General features: G+C 40.1%; 1 protein-coding gene across 1 annotated transcript in view; it reads left to right on the plus strand.

Annotated features, from left to right (window-relative positions):
* Window positions 1-2,403: 2,403 nt before the first annotated feature.
* Window positions 2,404-19,259, plus strand: part of PRRC1 (proline rich coiled-coil 1) — a 51,952-nt gene continuing 35,096 nt past the window's right edge. The window contains exons 1-7 of the mRNA XM_047778544.1: window positions 2,404-2,557; window positions 7,471-7,596; window positions 8,574-8,969; window positions 11,449-11,594; window positions 12,631-12,642; window positions 14,626-14,728; window positions 17,468-17,631. Of these exons, the coding sequence (XP_047634500.1) occupies window positions 7,491-7,596; window positions 8,574-8,969; window positions 11,449-11,594; window positions 12,631-12,642; window positions 14,626-14,728; window positions 17,468-17,631 (927 nt within the window). The 5' untranslated portion in view covers window positions 2,404-2,557; window positions 7,471-7,490. The remainder of the gene's footprint in view (window positions 2,558-7,470; window positions 7,597-8,573; window positions 8,970-11,448; window positions 11,595-12,630; window positions 12,643-14,625; window positions 14,729-17,467; window positions 17,632-19,259) is intronic.

A 19,259-nucleotide genomic window follows, 5' to 3' on the forward strand; every position in this document is an offset into this window, starting at 1 on the left:
TTTCACCTCCAAAGGAGGCAAGAATTTAGGGGTGCAGCTAAAGAATTCTGAGTCTTAATTCCAAGTCCAAACACAATTCTAGGAACCTTAGTTTCCTTCTTTTTTGCTTTTTTGTCTTTCTTTTTTTTTTTTTTTTTGCTTTTTAGGGCTGCACTTGCAGCATATGGAAGTTTCCAGACTAGGTGTTGAAGAGGAGCTGGAGCTGCTGGCTTACACCACAACCCATGGAGGGAGGCCAGGCACTGAACCCGCATCCTCGTGGATACTAGTCGGGATCGTGACCAGCTGTGCCACAATGGGAACTCCCAGTTGCCTTATTTCTAATATTAGAATAATAATAATAACACTTGCCACATAAGTTCTTTTGAAGTTTAGATGAGAAATAGTGAGTAAAACATAAGGTATTAGACATGCAATTCAGTGTAAACTTCAAAACCTTGTAATCCTTATTTGGTTGACTCCTGTCTCTCAGGACCCATGTAGTGGGTACAATAGTGCCCTTGACAAATAGTGCCCACTCCCCCAAACTTGTGAATATGACCTTGTATAGGAATAAGATCTAGAGTCTCAAGGATTTGAGATGAGATCGCTGTGGATTTAGGGTGGGCCCAAAATACAATGACAGGTATACTCATCAGAGAAAAAGCAGAGGGACATTTGAGACACCTGCTACTGTATTTAAAACTAAAGTCAATTCTTGTCTGCTCTCTGCTGAAAACCTTCCCTTGTTTCTCATTTTTCTCGGAATATAACTCAAAAGCCTTAAGGGGGCCTCCCTGTCTGGGTAGGATCTGGCCCTGGTATCTCTCCAACCTCATATATTACCACCGTCTCAGTCCCGATTTCCTTGTTATTAAGCAAACGTGCAAGGCACCCTCCCTCAAAGCCTTTGGGTGTTCTTCCTTGGTCCAGGTAACCACAGGGCTGCTTCCTTACAGAGCCTACTCAATCCCAACCCCTCTGAGAAGCCTTGCTCATTTGTCCTATCTGAAGTGGCCTACGGAAATTATGGTCGATATCACATCCCCCTATTGACTTTCTTCAAAGTGCCCATTACAAACAATACTTCCTTTGTTTATTTTCCTGTTCATAGCCTCTCTCTCTATGAGAATGAAAGCTCCCTCACTGTCTGGATCTTGTCTGTCTTGTTCATTGCTAAATTTCCCATACTGATGTTCAGCCCATCACAGCCAGTGTTCAGTGTAGAATGAATGAAGAAACCAGGAGATCTTATAGCTGTCAAGGGTGTCAACCCAAGAGGATAGAGATGGTAACTGTTTTCAGCACCATCCCAAACAGCACTTTCTGTAGAGTTATCTAGACAACCACCTACACACATTCTCAGTGGCTAGAATAAGAGTCATCACCAAAGGCAACAACCCACTGCCCCTGCAAATCACTTTGAAGTTAGGGCAGAGTTAAACAGTGTTAATGAGGTATTTTTAAATGCTTTAAGCTGTCAAGTCAAGATATCTGGTAATGTTAAATCTACTAATGAGTTCCTGAAGGAATTTGGAAACAACAAAAACAATTTTTTCTGTGTTTCACACTCCTTTGAAAAGCACTTGCATATGTCTTAACTTATTTGACTCCGCTATCTGCTTGATTAGACAGGGCAAATAGTATTATTCCCATCTTACAGATGGAAATAAGGAGAATTAGGGGGGGAAAGTAACCTGTAGAAGGTCACGTAATCGCACAAGTGGCATGAGGGCATTCCTAGAGCCAAACCAGGACTTCTGATTGCAAATTCCATATTTTTCTCCATATTCATTGATTTATTTAGTATATATTATTGAGCACTGACTTTCAGGAGCTATTTTAAGTGCGGCACAGAACGTTAAGGAAGTTGATAATCTTTGGTTTTGGATTTCCATCTTTTTTTTTTTTTTAAAGAAAGTGTAATACAAGAACTTGGCGGGGGTGGGGGGCGGGAATCAGTATCCTTTTCCCCACCCTGCTCTCGCTCCTGTAAATCTTTTAAAATAACGTAGGATAAGCCTCCTGCTTCTAGAAAGAGGTCTTGCCTGGAGGTGGGAATTGGACTGGATCATCCCGGCTAATTTATCGCCACCCCCGCGAGGGGGCCACGGCACAAGGTAAGTCAGCTACACTCGGTAACAAGTGTTTCCTTCTCGCAGCAGAGGTTGCAGAGTGGAAAGGTGGGCAGAACTGCTCGAGAAGCCTTCTCGAGCGAGGGAGCGCCCAAGCCGGCCGGGAAGGAGTAACTTTGGACCTAAGGTACTCGAGCAGGTTTAACTAGCGTTCTCGGGGCGGGGCTCCAAGCGAGCGAGAGGGGCGGGGCGGGGCGGGGGCGGGACGAAGCGCGGGGCGGGGGCGATGCGAGGCGCGGGGGCGGGGCGAGGCGCGCGGCGGGGCGGCGGCGCCGACGTGGCAGCCGCAGGGCTTGCGCCTCCGGTGGCCATCTTGGCGGCGCGGGTGCGCGGGGCGAGCTCTCGGCAGCATCCACCTCGTCTTCTCGCAGCCGTAGTCTCACACCCCAGCCTCCCTAGCTTCCGCTTCACACTGCCAGGTAGTCACTTTCTCGGTCCCGCAGGTGAGAGCCAGGCTGCCAGCAGCGCGGGAGCAAGTGGGTGATGGGATAGGTCGCGGGCGCCCAAGCCGGCGCCTAGGGGCGCAGTCGCTGAGGTGGGCTGGCCCGCCTGTGCCCAGGGGCGCCAGGGTATTTCGGGAGTCCCTTCGTGGTGCAGTCCGAGAGCGGGCTGTGGGAGCATGCAGGGTGCGGCCCGGGCATCGGTGTGCTTCGCGAGATAAGAGGTCCCATCCGCGGTTTGCGCCGTGGGTGCGGCTGGGGGGTCTTATTCGGCACTTTGCTGTTGCGCTGAGACCGACACCGGCGCCCGCGGCTGTTTGGCTCCCGCTTTCTACGCGGTTGCTGGAGGGCAAGAACAGAGGCTGTAGCCCACTGACCTTAGCCCAGGCCAGCCCAGCCCGGCCTGGAGACGTGGCAGAGCCTTGGGGAAGGCCGCTCCCGCCTGGGAGACTCCTAGGTCAACAAATCGGACTGGCAAAGGAGAGTAGCTTCTTTTCCCATAGGTTCCCCCATCGGTGCCCAGCGCTGCTCCAGAGGACTTTTGCGCTCTCTCTTTGTTGGTTCTTGGGACCTGCTTCAGGAAGATTTGCGGGATAGCCCGTGTCCTCGATTGGCAGAATTTGTCCAATCCAGGGGAGTTTTTTTCATTCGAAGTAGTTATTTTGAGAGACAACATGTAGGTTTCTGCCAACATAATACATTTTGGCATGCCAGTCTTTTTTCTGTACAGCCGCTGTGTAGTCAGTGAACATTTGCGTGGAAGTTATTTTGGGATCAGAACTGAGAATGCGAGAATGCGGAGACAAAACTCAGACCCTCCTTCAGTGCTCAATGTATGGTAGTAGAGCCTGTCTTTTGAACCAGTAGCACATTAACAGTAATAATGGCTGGTAATAGCTTTTACGTTTATCAGAGCTTCATTATTCTGTTTCTTGTATTCTTGTAAGTAGCCATCTACTTTTTAACAGAAAAACCACGGCACAAGCAAATTGTAAGAGCAGGGTCCTTCCAGAGACTAAGGACTCAATTTTCCAAGCCATTTCCATCACTTTTTCTTTGATGTTGATCCATTAATATTTTTTGTGTGCGAGTCTTTGAATACCAGAGCCTTTACCAACTTTGACACTTAGCTTTTATTTTATCATATCAGCTTTTCTTTAATAGAAGGTGTTGTGTTTATGCATCCAGAATTTACCCTATATTGTCGTTAAGCTGATTCTTAAATAGTATAGCTTTTAAAGATAGAAATTGGCTAATTCCATTTCGTGGCTTGTATTCTTTGTACAAGTTCTTTTGCAAATGCACTCATTAAGGTTTATCTTTAAATTTGACCTCCACTAACCACTGCGAGGGTTTGGTAACATCTCTAGGAGGAGGATGAATAACCAGTGGGCACATGAAAGAAAGAGGTAGTTTGGGCAAGGATTGATAAAGTCCCCGGAAGGCCTTCTGTCCCAGGTAATCTACCTTTGATGTATAGGTATTGAATGAAGGGATTTTGTCTCCTTGTGTCTGTGTTTTCTACTTAATTGCTGTAGATCTTTACCTTCACGATGAAAATTCTTGTAAAGTGTACATATTTGCCTGGCCTCCCACCTTAGTTCAATTGAAACTGACTTCTAGCCCCATTCCCTCCATGGATACAACTCTAAGTTTCCTCTCCAGTTTGGCAAATCCATTGAGTTTTTCATAGCTCATCCTATTTGGCTTCTTTGCAGAATTTGATAGAGTTGCCCATACCTACCTTGAAATGCTCTTCTCTGGCTTTTGGACACCACAGCCTCCTGGTTTCTTTTTATCTTTCTGGTCTCTCATTCTTCTTTGCAGGCTTGTTCTTCTTCCTGGCTGTTCTTCAAGGGTGGGTTGGGCTCGCTTCTTTTTTTTTTACTTGGTCTTCTCTTCTTAGATAATCTCTTTTCAGATAGTCTTTATTCGAGACTGTTTATGTGGTTTCTGAGCTGCAGACCAAGTCAGTGTCTGCTCGTGGATGTTTCAGAGAGCTTCAACTTTGCGTGCTTAGTATTCCATACTGCCTACTGCCTCCTCCCTCTAGACATCTAATACGTACCTTGATTCCTCCAGTGTTTCCTGTCCTACTGAATGGCACCACCATCTGTCCAGGTGTGTGGGTTATGTCTCTCCCACTCCTGGACCACATATCCAGTTATCACTCAGTCTTACCACCCAAACATTTCATGAGTCTTTCCACTCTTCTCCATTTCCACTGTCATCACCTCAGTTTAGGCCAAAGTTTTTCACCCTTGACATAGTTGGTATTTGGGGCTGGATAATTCTTTCTTATTGGGGGGGGGGGTGTCCTGTGCATTGTAGGATTTTTAGCAGTATTGCCAGCCTTTACCTACTAGATGTAAGTACTACCCCAAATATTACTTACATATTTGATATTCTGACAACCCAGAATATCTCCACACATGGCCAAATGACTCCTGGGGGGGAGAATCACCCTGTTCCACCCACCACTTGAGAGTCACTAGGATATTTGAACCACTTCTATACCTTCTTAATGATCTCTCTGTGTCTACTCTGACTGCCCTATGGCCCAATCTGTGGTCAAAAGAATCTTTTCAAAACACAAATAAGAATTTCCAAAAGCTAGGATCAACCTAAATGTCCTTCAACAAATAAATGGAAAAAAAATATGGTTCATTCATAAAATGGGATACTGTTCAACAATAAAAAACTAATCATTGATATATCCAACAACTTAGATCTCAGGAGCATTCTGTTGAGTGAAAAAAGCAAGTCTCAAAAGGTTATATACTGTATGATTCTATGTATATAATGTTCATTGAATGAGAAAATGGTAGAGAAGAGTTGGTCGCCAGGGCTTGTGGTTGTTGGGAGGCTGTGACAAGAGGAGTAGCATGTAGGAAGGAGTTCCTTTGGGGTGATGGGGTGGTTCTGTATCCTGATTGTGGCGGTGGTGGCAAGCGCCAGGACATATGATGCAACTTCATAGAACTACAAGCGCACGTGAATGTAAAAACAGGTGAAATCCAAATAAGGTCTCCAGTTTAGTAACTAGTGTTGTACCCATGTTAATTTCCTGGGTTTGATCATTGTGCTCCAGTTATCTAGGATGCTGTCATGGGAAGAAGCTGCATTTAGGGTACTCATGAACTCTGCTCTATTTTGACATCTTCTTGTGAATCTAAAAATTTCTTCAAAAATAATTAAAAGACAAATGGGAGTTCCTGTTGTGGCTCAGCAGAAATGAATCTGACTAGTATCCATGAGGACACAGGTTGGATCCCTGGCCTCGCTTAGTGGGTTAAGGGTATGGCATGGCTGTGGCTGTGGCTGTGGCGTAGGCCCGTGGCCACAGCTCTAATTTGATCCCTAGCCTGGGAACTTCCCTATGCTGCGGGTGTGGCCCTAAAAAAACAGTAATAATAATAATAATAGTAATTAAAAGACAAATACGTCATCCCCAGTTTGAATGCCCGTGGTGACTACTTTCTGTTCTTAAAACCCCCGACTTTTTAACTTGATTTATAAATCTCAATACAGTCTGGGCTTTATCCATCATTATTCCTCTCTGCTCTTTGCCACATGCATTGGCTTGAGTGTGTCTCCTGTACAGGGCTCTTTTTGGCATAGGCCCTCCTTATTTCCTGTCCCCTGCCTAATTAAATTCTCATCGTTGGTCAGATCTCGGCTTATGTGTGACTTACTTAGGGAGCCCTTTTGTGACCTCAAGTCGAAATCATATTCCTCTCTAACGCAACTCTTATCTTCAGAACACAGCCTTCAGGCTACGGTTCACGACACTGGTGTGATGATTTGATTGTCTCCTGAGCTGGACTGTAAATACCTTGTTTGTTTTTGCTTACACTGTGTTTCCAGAGTCACCAGCACAGTGCTTGGCAAGTGGTTGACCTTTCCTGAATGTTTGTTAAATGAGTAAAAACTTCAAAAACAGATCTGGCGTATTTAGAAGTTTTAATTTTATACTTGAAGCAAGCTCGAAAATTTGTAATTTTTAAGGATGTTTTCCTATATTTTTTAATCCATTTTCGTCTGTTGGGATGAAATGCTATATAGTAGCATTTTTGCTGAAGGTGACTTTTTAAAACCTGAGACGTCATTTAGCCATTACTGGGTATGTTTCAGAATGCGAACTAGGGAAACCTGGAAATTGAGCACATTAAAAACATTTTTTTAATGTTAACAGGAGTGGTCCACTTACATTGCTTAATAAGGAGAGAGAAAGTGTTTCAAAAAATACTTCAAATAATTTATATTTTTAAAAGTAATAGTGACTGGAATCTATTTATTTATTTATTTTATTTTTGTCTTTTTTTTTTTTTTTTTTTTAGGGCTGCACTTGCAGCATATGGAGGTTCCCAGGCCAGGGGTCTAAATGAAGCTGTGGCTGCTGGCCTCTGCCAGAGCCATAGCAATGCCATCTGAGCCGTGTGTGCGACCTACACCACAGCTCATGGCAATGCTGGATCCTTAACCCACTGAGTGAGGCCAGGGATCGAACCCGCAACCTCATGGTTCCTAGTTAGATTTGTTTCCATTGCGCCACGACGGGAACTCCCTAGACTCTAGATATAGATGTAACATGCATTTATGTGACAGAATTTAAATTGGCAATTTACGGTTGGATATACTTTGGGTAATTACATAGTTAATATAAAATTATTTCCCACTTACAAAGTATGTGTATGAAAATGTCTTAGACTGTTTGCACATTATTCTCACAGATTGTTTTCCTAGGAATTTTGACAGACCCTTCATCTGAAAATAAGTGGCATTATAAGTAGTAAAGGCAAACATCTGTCGATTATTTTTACAAATTATTCTCTATACAAGCTTTTAAAATATACTTCTTACTACTATATATTCATATTATACATAATATATATTACATTTTCATATTTTTACAGTTTACAGTCATTGCACAAAAATGATGGAAGAGAGTGGAATAGAGACAACACCACCTGGGACGCCTCCACCCAGTTCCACAGGGCTGGTTGCAGCTGCCGCACCGTCTCCCTCCCCATCTCCTCTAGGTAAGTGCAGTTGTCTAGCATCAATGCGCTCTGAGGATGGCCAAGATGCTGTTACCTTTTCTCAGTGTCAGTTTAGAAGAGCATGCAGCCATACCTCGGAGATCTTTGGGTTCGGTTCCAGACCACTGCAGTTAAGTGAGTGTCACAATAAAGCGAGTCACATGAATTTTTTGGTTTCCCAGTGCTTATAAAAATTATGTGTACACTATGCTGTAGTTTATTAAGTGTGCAACAGATTGTCTAAAAAACAATGTACCTCCTTTAAATACTTCGCTAAAGCATTGCCAAAAAACACTGACCATCCCCTGTGCCTTCACCGAGTTGTACTCTTTTTGCATTAGTAGCATCAAAGATCACTAATCACAAATCACCATGACAAATACAACAGTAGTGAAAAAGTTTGAAATATTGGTAAAGTTACCAAAATGTCACAAAGAGACCCCCAAAAAATGCTATTGGGAAAAATTGTGCTGATAGAGTTGCTTGTGTTTTGTTTTTTATTTAAACTCAAAGACAGAAAACATGTATGTTTTGCTTCAGCTAAATTTTTGTTCTTTATATTCATATTGATTATAAACCATCTGTATTATGACAGAAATATCCTAAAAAGCATTTGTTAGCTTTGGTCAGTGTTCTCTGACTTCCTGGTGATTAGCATTCTGACCACAGTTTTTGAGCCCTCATTTGTGAGGTTTTTATATTCGTATCATCAGGGATGAAAAACAGCTTTATTTTATTAAAAGCATCAACAACGAACAAATAAAAACACAGAGGTCGAAGTACCGTAACTTAGTTATTGATGAGGGTTGAAAGTCATTTGCAGTCAATAATACTTGTATATTTTAAACTACACATTTTAAAATAAGTCTTAATGTATGGTCTGTTAAATTTAAAAATGTTGCGAGGATGCTGAGAGACTTCGAAAACCAGGTGAAAAGCATTTCTAATTATGTGTCCTCGTCCCCTTTTTTTTCTAGCTGCAACCAGTTCTTTCTCCTCTCCAAATGTGTCCTCTGTGCAGTCCCTGCCGCCACACGCCTTCTCCACCCCTCAGCCGTCCCTTCCTTCCGTGCGGCCCGCAGTCCCCTTGCCACCCTTCGTGCCTCCTTCTCCGGTGCCTTCAGTTCCTCCCCTTGGTACCTCTGTCCCACCTCCTGTTTCTCCACCAACTGCTGCTGCCTTCAGTAGTCCTCCTTTATCCCACTTCCCACCTTCGACATCTGCCCCAAATGCTCCCTCACCCGCACCCTCTGCGGGTCCTCCCACATCAGGATTCTCAGTCGGGTCAGCCTACGACATCACAAGGGGACACGCAGGAAGAGCTCCCCAGACACCCCTGATGCCCTCGTTTTCTGCGCCTCCGGTGACAGGTAATTCTCTCTTCATGATACTTGGAAAGAAGTGTCTATAGCTAATGTTTGGTTTTCTTAAACAGCTTTGTTGAGCTATAATTTACATAGAATACAGTTCACTCCTTTTAAGTGTGCTGTTCAGTGTTTGTTACTGTATTTTCTGGATTGTGCGGCCATCACTACAGTCAGCGTTGGAACCTTTGACTCACCTCCAGAAAATCTCATATCTATTAGCAGTCACTGCCTATTCTCCCAATCCTCATGGCCCTAAGAACCACTGATCTACTTTCTGTCTTTGTGAATTTGCTTCTTTTGGACACTTAATTTAAATGGAATCTTCTACTCTGTATTATCTTTTGTGGCTGACTTCTTTTACTTCTTATGATATTTTCAAGACCCACCCATCTTGTAGCATGTGCCAGAATTTCCTTCCTTTTTAAGACTGAATGATATTCCATTGTATAGATATATCACATTTTGTTTATTCATTTCATCAATTGATACACTGTTGGGTTGTTTCCACCACTTTTTGGCAATTCTCAGTACTGCTTATGACCATTTGTGTACAGGTTTTTATGTGGACATGTTTTCATTTTTCTTGGGTGTATATCCAGGCACAGAATTGAAGACATTTTTTATTGAAGTACAGTTGATTTCCATTGTTATGTTAGTTTCTGGTGTACAGCAAAGTGACTGAGTAACACACATATATGTGTGTATATATTTGTGTTTTTGTGTATTTGATGTATGTGTGTGTGTATACATATATTTATATATATTCAGATTATTTTCCATTATAGGTTATTACAAGATATTGAACATAGTCCCCTGTGCTATACAGATCTTTGTTATTTATCTATTTTATATGTAGTAGTGTGTATATGTTATCTCACATTCCTAATTTATTCCTCCTCTACCCTTTCCCCTTGGGTAATGTAAGTTTATTTTCTATGTCTGTGAATCTATTTCTGATTGCAATTAAGCTCACTTGTATCATTTTTTTTAGGATTCCACAAATAAGTAATATCATATGATATTTGTCTTTCTCTGATTTATAATCTCTAGCTCCATTCATGTTACTGGAAATGGCATTATTTCATTTTTTTCTATGGCTGAGTAATATTTCTGTTTTATATATGTGCATGAATATATATGTGTTTCTGTGTATATGTGTACACACATATGTATTATAACAGAATTCAAGATATGTATATATTCAGATACATATATATTCAGGTGTATATATATATCCATGTCTTGGCTATTATAAATAGTTCTGCCATGAATATTGGGGTGCATATCAGAATTGCTAACTTTTGAACAATTGCCAAACTATTTTCTAAAGCAGCTGCACCATTAACTTTTTCACCAGCAGTGTATAATGGTCCCAGTTACTCTGCGTGAATATTTTATTCTCTTTTCCTTGACCTCTAAAGCTTCCTATTCTTACTTAAATTATTAAAATAAAACTGATATTACTTAATTATAATTTTTAGGTGATATAAAACTTAGTACATGATTAGTATGTGGAATGTCAGACAAAATTCCAAAATTGCAATTTCGCCCTAACATTTTGTGCATTTATAGAGAAACACCAATGTGAACTGTGAGAGGTTTTTTTAAAAGCTTTCCTTAAAAAATTATCAGGACTGAATGATCCAGGCAGCAGTTTCATTTAGCCAGGTAGAAGTGCAAAACCAAGGAAGTGTGTCATAAATTGGTGGTATTGAACTATTTTCTTTTCTGCGTCAATTACATCTACTTTTTGGCTTCCCTGGAATGGTTGTTGGAAACCAGTGTCAAAACTTCATTCTGTCATATTCTGCCTGCTGTTTCTCATTTTAGGAAAAGAAACAACTTTGTTGTGATTTTTATTATATAACTTGACTTACCTTCTAGTAAAATTTTTTGCAGACTACAACACCCATGTATGTGTGTGAATTTTGTTTTTTGAGTTAAAAATAGCATATAGTTATGTTTAATTTTTACATGCTTTTTATGTGTTGGACATGAGAGCTCACATCAGTTATTTTTATGCATTAAAAAAGTTCAAGCTATAGCTATCCACATCCAAATGCTCCATAGGGCAAACATGAAGTATTATGTGTGTGTGTGTGTGTGTTGTGTGTATATATATATTATATATCTCTATAGAGGAGAGAGAGAGAGAGAGAGAGAGAGTCGAGAGGAGAGAGGAGAGGGAGAGAGAGAGAGAGAGGAGAGAGAGAGAGAGGGAGGGAGAGAGAGAGGAGAGAGAGAGGGAGAGAGGGAGAGAGAGTCCACTTTTCCTATGAAAAGGGAAATTTTCTCTTTTGGAGCTTGGTGTAGTTTATATTTCATAAAAGTTTAGGTGGTGATTTGAGCTCATACCCAATGTTGGAATGCCTGAGTATATGGTTACATTTTGAACCAGTCATCTCACATGTTGTTTCTTCTTTTTATAGGAAATAGTTTATGGAATAAATTACATATATTAAAATTTTTGCCATTAACTAGGTATTTTTGCCAGCTCCAATTACTCAGCAAGCTGGTTTAACATCTCTGGCACAGGGAGCTGGAACCACATCAGCCATTACTTTTCCAGAGGAACAAGAAGATCCCAGAATTGGTAGAAGTCAGGATGAAGCATCTGCTGGTGGCCTCTGGGTTTTATTAAGGTAAGGGATATTTACTTTAAAAACTATGCTTAATTTTTTAATTATAAGACTAAGAGATATTCATTAGAATTTTGAAAATAAAAAATGATACAAGGAAAAAGTAAATCACCTTTTTATTCTCATGACACTTTTTCTTCAGTTTCTCTCAATCTTTAAATATGTATGTCTTTGTAGAGGTACCTCTTTTCTAATAAAAAACAAATTGGAGTAGTAGTGACATTTAGGCACTGTTTTGTGTCTTTTGTATCTCTTTACCTAGCATCTATCATGAATGTCTTTCCAGCTGTAAAATAGTCTTCAGAAATTTTTTTCCTTGTGGCTACTTTACAAGTCATTCCATTTATTTCCCATGTTTTATTTCACTAATCTTACTGGCATTTTCAATAAAATTATGATGAACATTCATATGCAGATTTTTGTGTGCATCTCTGTCTTATCAGAGTTGATTCCTGGTAAATGTCAAAGTCAACATTTAAAAATTACTTAACATTGCTCTCCAGAAAGGTTTTAGCAGAATACACTGTCACAGCATCTTTTATTTGCCAGCAGTGGTTATTAATTGAAATACTGTATTTTCTAGTTTGATAGACAAAAAAATACTTTGTTTAAATTGGCATTTCTTTGTTACTGAATTTGAACTTTTTGTGTGTGTGATTTTGGCCATTTGTACTTTACTTTTGAGAATTCTGCATTCATGTTCTTTTTTTTTTTTTGTCTTTTTGCTATTTCTTGGGACGCTCCCGCAGCATATGGAGTTTCCCAGGCTAGGGGTCTAATCGGAGCTGTAGCTGCCAGCCTATGCCAGAGCCATAGCAACTCGGGATCCAAGCCGCGTCTGCAACCTGCACCACAGCTCACGGCAACGCCGGATCGTTAACCTACTGAGCAAGGGCAGGGATCGAACCCGCAACCCCATGGTTCCTAGTCGGATTCGTTAACCACTGCGCCATGACGGGAACTCCTGCATTCATGTTCTTTGCCCAGTTTTGAACTGGATGTTTTTGTTTTCAGTGAATTCATAAGAGCTCTTTATAAGAGTATTTTATTATAGGCTGTCATGTGTTGCAGTTTTCTCCACTTGTACCTTAGATTTTAATTTTATTATGCTTTTTTTTTTGACACAAAAGTTTCTAAATTTTCAGGAGACATTTCTATCAATTTTTTTTTTTCTTTTCAGTTTTTATGAATGATAAAAATTATATTTTCCTACTACATTATAGGAAAATTGTTTTTTAATGATTTCTTCTAATTTTCCTATGGTTCCATTTTTTATGCTTACCAATTCGATGTAGCTGATACTTTATTATGTGAGGTGAAAATCAAACTTTAATTTTTTTCTAACCACATAATCAACTTTTCCAAAATCATACCCAGTGATTTGATAGGTCACCTTTATCTTAGTTACCCAGTTGTGTGCTAATGTCAGTTTCTGGGCTCTGTATTTTATTCCACTGCCCTGCCTGTCCTTTGCACCAGTGCTAGACTATTTTAATTATTGTAACTATTTACTATGCTAATATTTATTGAAAGCTTACTCTGTGCTGAATTGGGGATAAGTTTTCGTTGATGGGTAAGATAGAAAGGTCAGTTCTGAGTCTGTACTCATAAAGATAGGTCGGCATTTGGTTGTGCAAGTTTGCTGATTTTTCTTTAGAATTTTTCTTGTCTTTTCCATTTATTTTTCTTAATGAATTTTGGAATCACTTCGTTAAGTTCCCCTCAGTATTTTGCGGAAGGTTTGTCTGCGATTATATATTAAACATATTTTTAAATTGGTGGGTGGTTAACTGATTTACAGCATTTGAGCTTCATGTTTTAGAAAGATGGCATTTTTCTAAGCTTGTTTCTTTATATTGCTATGTGCTTTTTAAAGGTTTTTCTTTTTTCCTTTTTTGGCTGCTCCGCGGCATATGGAGTTCCTGGACCAGGGATCAGATCTGAGCCACAGTTGCAACCTACGCTACAGCTACGGCAAAGCTGAATCCTTTAACCCACTATGCTGGGCTGAGGATTGAACCTGCATCCTGGTGCTGCAGATATGCTATGACATTGTGCCACAGCAAGAACTCCTTAAAGGTTTCCTTTATATAGGGAATATCACTTCCTTTCCATGTTAAGAGCATGTGTTAGTCAATCACTAGCAGTTGTAATACCCAATTCAGCTCTACAGGGCTTGTAAATAACTCTTCTAATATTCAGCATCAGATGGGTTGATGGTCTTAAATATCAGGGTTATGAACTCCTGATTTTTCTGAATCACCCTAGTTTAACAGTAGGTTGGAGCAGGTGGAATCATGGCCGGTTCAATGGCTGCCATCTCTGGAGGCACTGCTTCCTCCCTGACTATGAAGTGGGAGAAACAGAGAAAGAAGAAAATGTTCAGATCTGGTTCCTTTGGTCTATTAGTGTGGTTTTAAGAATTCAGAGCAACATGTCTGGCTTTATTAAAAGGGAGAATTGCAGAACAAAACAAAGAGGAAATAGGAAAAAAAAAAAGAAGAAACTTGAGTAGAATGTAGCAGAGTATTATATATTAAGGTAACAGGTAACTGTCCTGGGGAATAAAGATAAGTGTCCTTACGATTTTTATTTTTTTATTAGCGCACAAAATACGGGTCTTTGGAGACATGTGATTACAATCTTTATTTGGGGGTTTGATGGACAAGTTTTGTTTAGTCTTTAATATATCTAAATAGTAATGAAATAAAACTATATATATAGAAGTGAAGTAGACATATATACATACACACATGTATGTATATAAAATAAACATACGTCCCAGGCCAGTGCTACTCGAAGTGGCATCTGCAGATGGCTGTCACTCTGTGATGGGATGAGAAGAGACATGAGTTACTCTGATTTTGAAACTTCATAGCAATTTGACATTGCCATAACCTTACCTTTCTTATGTTTTTCAAAAGTATTGGTTTGCAGTGCATTAGAAACTAATTTCACCATCAGGTAATCATGATGTTCTTTGCGTAGAATGAATATTTATATGTTAATTTTCTTCTATGCAGGGTGTGGCTGGGAACCCTATGGTGAAATCTGTGCTTGATAAAACGAAGCATTCGGTAGAAAGCATGATTACAACGCTGGACCCTGGCATGGCTCCCTATATCAGTATGTACTTTCGATAGAGCAGCCTCTACCAGACAGTTTTGAAGTATGTGTACGTGTCAGCTACTAAGTGTAATCCCCAGGTCTTTAATTAGTGGAAATTCTCCTCCATTCTTACATTAATAGTCTTAGTTTTGGTGCTTTTAACTTTATGTTTTTCTTAGTCACTATTAAATAAATCTTAAAATCTTCACAGAATGAACTTTGGAGGAGTAAAAACGATATGAATTATTAGTATACTTACTGATTTTAATTGTAGATATGGTTGGTGTTGCTTTGTATGAATTTTTCTTTATTCACTGGTTGACATTTGAAGTGTTGCTTTTGTTTACACTTGGTTTTGACATTTCTCCAATTATATTTTAATTAAATGTGTCTATGCATAGAATCTATTTACTAATAATATCTAATTACTAGATTTGTTGGGAAAGCTATTTTAACCACCTTTGACAGTCAGCTGGAGGATTATTTCCTAATTTTTAAAGTACATATCCAGTAAGTAAAATAATTGCTTAGCAGAATTAGTGGCCAGTTAGTAATTCTGTTGAAGATAACAATTTACTGTTCGAAATTATATACCAGGTATCTGAACAGAGATTTCCAGGGGCAGTAAGAAGTTAATAGCTGTCCGTTAGTAGTTTGAGTCCGTTAGTAGTTTCCTGTATAGCAGATACAGGAAATCTTGAGTAGTTTCCTGTATAGCAGATGTCAGAGGACAAGACCTAATGACAAGTACCATTTATTAAATGCTTGATCTGCCAGTGTAAGAGGTCTGCAAGGCAGGTATTTAGGTTTTAGATGAGGAACCTGTGTTCAGAGAGATCTGTTATTATTATAGGACATACAACTTGGTGGAGCTAACACTTAGCCTCTTTGCTTCCTTTCGAAGTAGAAAATTGAATCGAAGGATTAACTTAGCTGAATTGTTCTTTCAGTTTGTAACTTCCAGAATATTTAGTAATTGCACCGTACCGTATGTATTGATTTCTTATGTTAAAAATAATCAAGTTTGACATAGTTAATGTTGCATATATATTCTCTTCACAAGCCCTTATTTTTAACAAAGAAAAGAAGGGACTTAGTATTTTTGGAGCTCCTGCTGTTTTAATGGGAGTACTGTGTTGTGATAGCAGTTACCTTATTTTATCCTTAGAGCAAGCCCTGCAAGGTGGCAGGAATTTTTCTGTGAGAAAACAAGAAAAATGACTCAGTGACTTCCCCAAGGTAACAAAGCTAGTAAATGATAAAGTCAGGACTCAAACCCAACGCTTTTCTCAGGCTAGTACTCTGCATGACATCCAGGTAAAGAAAAAAACCAATGAGGAGAGAAAGATACAAAATGAAATTTCTGTTATTAGTAAATACCATAACTTATGTAATCTTAATCAGTTAGCTATAAAAGGTGATAAGACTGAGTGTGAAAAAGCTTATTGGGAGTTCCCGTCGTGGTGCAGTGGTTAACGAATCCGACTAGGAACGATGAGGTTGCGGGTTCAGTCCCTGCCCTTGCTCAGTGGGTTAATGATCCGGCGTTGCCGTGAGCTGTGGTGTAGGTCGCAGACGCGGCTCGGATCCCGCGTTGCTGTGGCTCTGGCGTAGGCCGGCGGCTGCAGCTCCAATTTGACCCCTAGCCTGGGAAACTCCATATGCCGCAGGAGCGGCCCAAGAAATAGCAAAAAGACAAAAAAAAAAAAAAAGATAAAGCTTATTGACAGGTAGCAAAAGCAAGACTATATGATCTTTTTTTTTTTTTTGTCTTTCTAGGGCCGCATCTGTGGCCTATGCAGGTTCCCAGGCTAGGGGTCGAATTGGAGCTATAGCCACTGGCCTTTGCCACAGCCACAGTAACGCCATACATCACAGCTCACGGCAACGCCAGATCCTTCACCCACTGAGTGAGGCCAGGGATCAAACTTGCGTCCTCATGGATACTAGTCAGATTCTTTGCCACTGAGCCATGATGGGAACTCTGTAACTTACAATATTTTTATGTGAACATTTTGGAAATCACCAATTTCAAATGTATCCAGAAAGCACAGGAACTATTAGAAATGGATTTTAACACAGTTTAACTTTCTACCTTCTTTTGATTAGTTGTTCTTTATAATCCATTAAAGATGACATGAAGCATCACAAAAAAGCTGAAAAGCCTTTGAGCTAAACCTTAATGGAGCAGTACTAGCTAGGGTCAAGAGGTATGTCCCACGTAAGCGGGGGAAATATATATATATTCTTCCTCTTCTTTCCTATCACTTTTAGGTTTTGATAATTTAAGAAATTCCAGTAAAAATGGGATTAATGGAACATTATGTCAATCAGGAAATAAATCCATGATAAAAAGCCCAAATATTTGGAAACTCTTTTCACTTGTTCCGGAAGGTAGTTATTAGGGAAAAAGCATAGCATTGTTTCTAGGGCATGTGTTTCACAGTACAAGCAGCTTTCTTGGGAAATCTCAGAATAAGATGCTGTTAGATGACAGGTTGAAATGTGTCTGTTTGCATCAGGTGGTGTAGTAAAAAGGTACAGACTTTGGTTTGAGCCCTGACAGCATTGTAGTAGCTATGTTACCCTGGGTGAGACCTTTTCAGCTTCAATTTCCTCAGCCAGTAAAAAAAGTTAATCTATAGCTTATGTCATTTTGCAAGGCTGGCAGTAAGTACGTAACATGATGTTAGTGTATCGTAGTAATTATGAGAATCTCGTTAATTTAGAATTAAAATTTTCTACTGGTCTTTCTAGAATCTGGAGGTGAACTGGATATTGTAGTGACTTCAAATAAAGAAGTAAAAGTTGCTGCCATCCGAGATGCCTTCCAGGAGGTCTTTGGCCTGGCTGTAGTTATAGGGGAAGCTGGACAGTCCAATATTGCCCCGCAACCAGTGGGCTATGCAGCTGGATTAAAAGTGAGTAGTAGAACATCTCCTTCAGGATATAGTAACCAGAAGTTCTTTTTTTCACAGTTTTGATGATAATCCTCTGGTCTGAATGGAGCTTATGGGTTTTTACATACTAAATATTGATAAAGTTTTTCATTAGACGTCTTTGTGCTGTTAAGAAGGTACGGTGGAGTTTTAATTTAAAGAAACCTAAAAGTGGTTTTGATTATCGGAGGAGGGGAGAAACCACACAGCAAGGGAGAGTAGTTAGTCCTGAAAGAGATCTTCTTTACACAGTGTTGATATTTAAATCCGGAGTTCCCATTGTGGCTCAGTGGTTAACAACCCTGACTAGTATCCATGAGGACGTGGGTTCGACCCCTGGCCTTGCTCAGTGGGTTAAGGATCCAGTGTTGCCATGAGCTGTGGTGTCAGTTGCAGATGTGGCTTAGAGCCTGCATTGCTGTGGCTGTGGTGCAGGCTGGCACCTACAGCTCTGATTTGACGCCTAGACTGAGAACCTCTGTATACTGCGGGTGTGACCTGACAAAAGTTAAAAAAAAAAAAATTTAAATTCATTACTGCAATTATCATATCCCTTAGGTAAGCTTTTTATTACTCTATTAATAATACTTTACTCTTAATGTATTTCTCCATGGTTTATGGCATTCTCATATATTTGGAAGTTTTCAGAATAGTGATGGGGTTCCCTAGCAAGCAGGTTCTAAATCTACCTGGCACCCTTTTCCGTTGTACTTGGTGAGGGGACTCAGCACTCATCCAAAAAGCTTTTTTCTTAGCTTAACTTTCTTTTGAGTCTTCCCTTTCCTGTCTTTTTAATTACCTTGCCTTAAAGACCTGCCTGCATGGCATGTTACAGGCACAATCTCTGTATACAATCAGAGTTTGCCAAGTTCTCACCAGAGTATAGAGACCTATTAAATCTTTATTTCCTATGATAAACCACTTATCAAATGGAAGACATTTCCATAGTGAAGGAAGAAGACCTTGTGATTGAGTCTATACATACATATAATCCCTACTTAAGAGAGGACAGAATGACTTACTTTGAAGGGAAATTTCAAATAATTTCACATTCATGCTAACACTTAAACATCATATACTTTTCTGGCCTGTTAGCATTAAAAAATATGTCATATCTAATAAAATCAATCCCGTTATCAGTATACTAGACCTAGTCCCCTCAGCCTGCTGCATGCTCAAGTTCCAAGAGTTCTGTCCTCTCTCTAGAACACTTTTTACCATCAGTATATCAACATGCAAGAACCAATGAAGCACTGCTCCCACCTTAAAGAACAAATAAACCAAAGAAAACCTTAACAATTTTTTTACCTCACTTCCCACCTTAGTGTTTTGCTTTTTTTTTTTTTGCAGCAAAACTCTTCCAGAGTTACCCACACTTTCATCTCTAATTCTTCTCATTTTTTTTTTTTTTGTTCTTTTCTAGGGCCACTCCTGTGGCATATGGAGGTTCCCAGGCTAGGGGTCTAATCGGAGCTGTAGCCACCGGCCTACACCAGAGCCACAGCAACTCGGGATCCAAGCCGCATCTGCAACCTGCACCACAGCTCACGGCAATGCCGAATCCTTACCCCACTGAGCAAGGCCAGAGATCGAAGCCGCAACCTCATGGT

The sequence above is a fragment of the Phacochoerus africanus genome, chromosome 4 (assembly GCF_016906955.1).
Source record: "Phacochoerus africanus isolate WHEZ1 chromosome 4, ROS_Pafr_v1, whole genome shotgun sequence".
Taxonomy (NCBI): Eukaryota; Metazoa; Chordata; class Mammalia; order Artiodactyla; family Suidae; genus Phacochoerus; species Phacochoerus africanus.